General features: G+C 35.2%; 2 protein-coding genes across 2 annotated transcripts; both read left to right on the plus strand.

The window, feature by feature from the left end:
• Positions 1 to 2,549: 2,549 nt before the first annotated feature.
• LOC138894725 (uncharacterized) lies at positions 2,550 to 3,574 on the plus strand. Its single transcript, XM_070179453.1, has 3 exons — positions 2,550 to 2,847; positions 2,952 to 3,064; positions 3,152 to 3,574. Exons 1-3 carry the CDS (start codon positions 2,550 to 2,552, stop codon positions 3,572 to 3,574), a joined length of 834 nt encoding a protein of 277 aa, XP_070035554.1.
• A 155-nt stretch (positions 3,575 to 3,729) lies between these two features.
• LOC138894726 (uncharacterized) lies at positions 3,730 to 4,092 on the plus strand. The gene has a single exon (XM_070179454.1). It carries the CDS (start codon positions 3,730 to 3,732, stop codon positions 4,090 to 4,092), a length of 363 nt encoding a protein of 120 aa, XP_070035555.1.
• Positions 4,093 to 5,794: the final 1,702 nt, after the last annotated feature.

Consider the following 5,794-nt stretch of genomic DNA (forward strand, 5'->3'; position numbering starts at 1 on the left):
GTAAGTTATATACCGAGCCTACTGTGGTCGAGCGCCTATGAGCGAGCCCAGTTGGTTGAGATACAGAGCCTAGTATGGCCGAGCGCCTATGAGCGAGCCTACTACGGTAGAGCAGTTATATATATATACCGAGCCTTATAGGGCCGGACAAATATTTTACTTACTATATTGAGAGGGTTGAGTCACTATCAGCAGGTAAGCATATCTTCAGATTATCTTTGACTTCCAATTGCTTTCACTTATTATATTATTAGTTCAGTTTCAGCTTTCAGTATATTGCCTTACATACTCGGTACATTATTTCATACTGACGTCCCTTTTTCTGGGGGCGCTACATTTCATGCGTTCAGGTTGAGATAGACAGACGGGTAGACCTCCTCATTAAGTGTTGCCCGAGTTCAGCTTGATCGGTAAGATCCATGCCTTTCGGAGTTGCCGGGTCTAGAGCTTTATGTACACCTTGTGTATATTTGTATATATGTTATGAGTAGGTCGGGGAGCTGTTCCGATCACAGTATACCCACCAGTAGAGGCTTGTATATATATCCTGTCAGTTAGTGCAGTATGTTGGGCTGGTAGGCCTTTTATTTATATTTTGTTGGTTTGCCAGTTGTAGTAGTTATGACGGCCTTGTCGGCCCAGCTTTATATTGATATTTAGTCAGCATTCGCAGTTGTCTTGCAATGCGGCCCATGGCTAAAGTATGACATCACATGTTCAGAGTTCCTTAGTCACAAGTTGGTACGCAAGGTTAGGTGAGGCATCGGGTGCCGGTCCCTCCCCCCCCCTCCCTCCCAGGTTCGGGGCGTGACAGCTATACTTGTGCTATAGAGATTAGCTTTGCTCATTTAATTCTTGTATTTCGCATTTTGACTTGAGACTAGACATGCGTAGAGTGACAGACTCGTTATTGTAGAGACTTCACAAGTTTCATGATTAGTTACGAAACAATTGTACTCCTCTTATGAAATTGTGTCCGCGATTTATATATGTATGTTTCATTGAAAGATTTTTCGTTAAAGAAATTATAACTCACACGTTTATTCGTGAGTGGGGTCAAGTACCCGTTAAAGCTTCTTACTCTAATGGGATCGGGTTGTTCGCCTTGATAGGATTTATGTACCACACTCTCATGGGAGCGGGCCATTCGCCTCGGCAGGTTAATAGATGCATCTATGGTTTGTGCCGTTCGACCCTCGGTAGTGCACATATTATGTTGGGATCGGGTCGTACGCCTCGGCATTTCTATAAAAATATGCTCATGAAATCGTGCGTAACATTTGGCAAGAAGCCAGTGTACCTGTGAGTTCTTCCTAATTTGAAGTATAACGACCCATTTTGGTGAGGTCCACTATATATTTATATGTATGCTCCAGTTGAGGAGGAAATTTTCTAATTGAGAGCTTGAGCCTATTGTAAAGATAAGAATTGTACCACGTATTTATACTCATTTATTTTATTTATCTACTCTGCCTCATATTTGTTTACCTCTTTACTGTACCTGATATTATTGGACCACTAGTGAGTGTCGATGTCGACCCCTTATCACTACTCCTCCGGGGTTAGGCTAGATACTTACTTGGTACACGTTGATTTACGTACTCATACTACACTTGCTGCACATTTTTGTGTAGGTAATTTTATGTCCGGTGGTCCTTTGGGCGCAGAGGCGCGGATGATGCGGGGACTTACCGTGAGCTACATTTCATGTTACGATCCGCAGCCAGCAGAGTCTCCTTCAGAGTTATCTATTTTCTCCTGTCCAATTTTCATTCTGGACAGATGTTGTATTTTATTTTACTTCCTAGTAAATACTCATGCACTTGTGACACCTGATTTTGGGGATGATTATTGGTTGTTCCGTATTATTGTTGTGAAGATATTATCATTTACTCTGTAAAATTTTATCTCTTACTATTTAAGTGAAGGAAATTTACGATTTCAAATATACTAAAATGAGTAATTAAGTTAAACTTTTATTGTTGGCTTGCCTGACAGTGGTGTTAGGCGCCATCACGACCTTTAATGGATTTTGGGTCGTGACAAAGATACACTCATTAGTGTAATAAAGCACTACGCAATACGAGAAAAATGTCAATTTATAGTGGATAGATCATCTACAACAAGGTATGATCTCTACGTATCAGATTGCACTTCTCTGTAATTTTATGTATACTGCTTGTATAAACAATATATAATATTTGTATAATGAGATTGCATATGTATACTGCTTGTTCATTTGAGACACAAGTGTAAAAATCTGAAGAAGTGCATTATCATAACACTATATTTTACATAGGTATTGTCTTACATGCGTGGATAAAAGTTACAAATGGAGTCTTAGATCTTCAAGTCTACATAAATCAAATGTCTTCAAGGTTAGACGGTTCAATGTTCACACTTGCCCAGAGACGAGTAGACTTTTTTCACAACGCCATGCTACTTCATCAGCCATTGCAAAAATGATTTGCAACAAATATGTCAATCCAAAAATAACATACACTCCGGCAGACATCATGAACGACATGAAACAATAATATGGGATTAATATGAGTTATGTAAAAGCTTATAGAACAAAAGAAAAGGAGTTTGAACTGCTAAGAGGGATACCACGCGAATCATATAGTAAACTGCCGGGTCACTTGTATATGATAAATATGATAAATCCTGGTTCTGTCACAATGTTACATAAATCAGAGGATGGGCGCTTCATGTATATTTTTGTCGCACTAAATGCATCAATCATAGGATGGAAATACTGCTACCCTATTGTAGTGGTTGACGGGACATTCCTTAAATCATCACACAGGGGGAGAATGTTAACAGCTAGCACACAAGATGCGGCAGGTGAATATGTCGTAGTCTCGTATAATAATTATATACGGTATAGATAATTGTTATTCGTGTATAACAAAAATAACATGTGGATGCTTTCTTATTTGCTTAACCAGGTAAAAGTTTTTCACTAGCATATGCTGTTGTCGATTCTGAAAATGATGCTTCCTGGGAATGGTTTTTTGAAATGTTTAGACAGGCTTTTGGAGAAAGGGAAAGGATATGCATCGTATCCGATCATCATGCAAGCATATTGAGGGGTGCTTTGATTGTGTATCCGGAGGTATCTCACTATGTATACATCTTCCATCTTTAGAATAACATAAAGAAGCAGTTCAAGAAGAGCCATGACCGGCTGAGGAAAATATTTTTTGCAATGGCCTGGGCATACAAAATTGAAGATTTTAATCGCCTCATGCAAGATATGGACAACATTGATAAGAGGGTAAGGGGTTACCTGTTCCAAGTTGGTTATGAAAAGCGGTCCATAGTGAATTCCACTGTTAATAGATCCATGGTAATGACTTCAAATATTGTCGAGTCACTCAATGCAAAAAATAGAGAGGCAAGAGAGCTACCAATCATGAATTTGGTAGATTACATGATGAATTTGGTAGATTACATGATGAATTTGGTTATGGAATGGAATAATACAAATAGAATTACTGCAATGAGTACATTTACTGGCCTAGAAAAAAAATATAACGAAGTACTGAAGGAAAATAGCAGTTTATCGTAGAAGATGACGGTAAATATTCCTTTATCATGTCTTACTTCATACGCCTAAATAATATACTTTGACAAAAGTGTATTAATACTTGTCGTATCCCTGTTTTACGAATGATATCTATTTAAATTTAGGTGAGGCCTTCAACCGATTATGTATATATAGTAATGGATGTTGAACAAAGGCGAAACATAGTCTGCATGCAAAAAAGGGAATGCTCGTGCAAACGATTTCAAGTGGATGAGATTCTTTGTCCACGTGCTATGGCAGTATTGGACTATACACACATAGAAGCACCCAAATATTATTCTTCCTATTATACCAAGGAATACTTCAAGAAGACATATGAAGTGTCAGTTAATCCACTTCCAGATGAAACTACATGGGACCTTCCAACAGAGGTGTTAGATAATGTGGTCCTACCACTGATAGTGAAGGGCAAATCAGGAAGACCGATGAAGTCGCGACGCAAGGAACTTTATGAATATTTATATACTGAAACAGTTACATGTGCACTGTGTGGAAAATAAGGACACAACAAAAGAACATGTAGGAATGCTCGAGACAACTAGTAGATGTTGCTACAATGATTTAGTATTTTGTAACTCTTTTCCTTGTGAATGTTACAATTAGAATATTGGAAAAATAATGAGATTGCAATCAGATTCTCTCTGATGTATGAATAAAGATACTACTTTTTGTCGTAATGAAAGTATTGGTAGAAGTTTTATTCCAAATACTATTATGGATGTCACTATATAGATGTTAATATACAAAATATATACAAAAAAAGACTGTCACTATAAACTATACAAAATAGACTGTCACTATACAATTTATATACCAGACTGTCACTATACAAAAAATATACAAAATAGAATTTGTATATTTATACAAAAAAAAAAAGACTGTCACTATTATATATACAATTTACATACAATAGACTATTATGGATGCCACTAAATAGATGTCAATATACAAAATATATATAAAAAGACTGTCACTATACAAAACCTATACAAAATAGACTGTCACTATATAATTTATATACAATAGACTGTCACTATACAAAATATATACAAAATAAACTGTGACTATACAAAATATATATAAAGTAGATATCACTATACAAAAAATATACAAAATAGAATTTGTATATTTATACAAAAAAAATAAAAAATAGATCGTCACTATTGTATATACAATTTACATACAATAGACTGTGCTATATAAAAAATATACAAAATAGATGTCACTATACACAATATATACAAAAACGATTGTGACTATACAAACAGATGTCACTATACAAAATATATACAAAAACAAACTGTTACTATACAAAATATATATAAAAGACTGTTACTATACAAAAATTATACAAAAAAGACTATTACTATACAAAAATTATATAAAATAGACTCTCGCTATACAATTTATATACAGTTTAGTTGCCCCCAAAACTTCCTATAACAACTTAGAAACACCAGCTAAATTTGCAAAACCTGTAGAAACAGATTAAAACTGTATAAATTACAAAACTAAAATTGTAGAAAAGTCAAAACTACAAAAAATATGAAACTTTCAAAATTTCACTATTAACCGAAAACAAACAAGTTGCAATTAAAAGTAATATTCAACATTAGCATATCAAACATATTGTTCAAAAATATCCCAAAAAAAAACATAAAACGTGATATAGGTATGCAACTGTATCTAATTATAAGACAATATCAGAACCAAACTACTTCATCTTAAAACTACATGTCAATTTTCCGCTAAACTATCCCAAACTGCTTCATCTTGCCCTTCAACTTGCCATTTTTTCTTGATATCCTTCAAAGTCTCGTCATCGCCAACGGCATGTGTCTTGCCCTTTTTCTTGTTATCCTTCAAAGCCTTGTCATCATCAATGGCATGCGACTTGCCCTTTTACTTGTTATCCTTTTCTGTCATATCCTTCAATTTACCAGTAGACTCGTCATCACTAATAGCATGTGCTCTTTGTTTCTTCAATCCATAATCTCATAGCAATATATTATATAGGTTCCGTATCCCATCAATATCAATAGTTTTAGGAATATTGTTTCCTTGAATGATGTACTAAGCAAATGCAGCAGCATAAATAACGCAGTCACTACATACAAGGTCGCACATAAACATTGAATAAGTTAGTATAATATCCAAATAGGAACTCATATATAAAAATGAATTAAGAATCAGAAATATAAT

This window comes from Nicotiana tomentosiformis, chromosome 6 (assembly GCF_000390325.3).
Source record: "Nicotiana tomentosiformis chromosome 6, ASM39032v3, whole genome shotgun sequence".
Classification (NCBI taxonomy): Eukaryota; Viridiplantae; Streptophyta; class Magnoliopsida; order Solanales; family Solanaceae; genus Nicotiana; species Nicotiana tomentosiformis.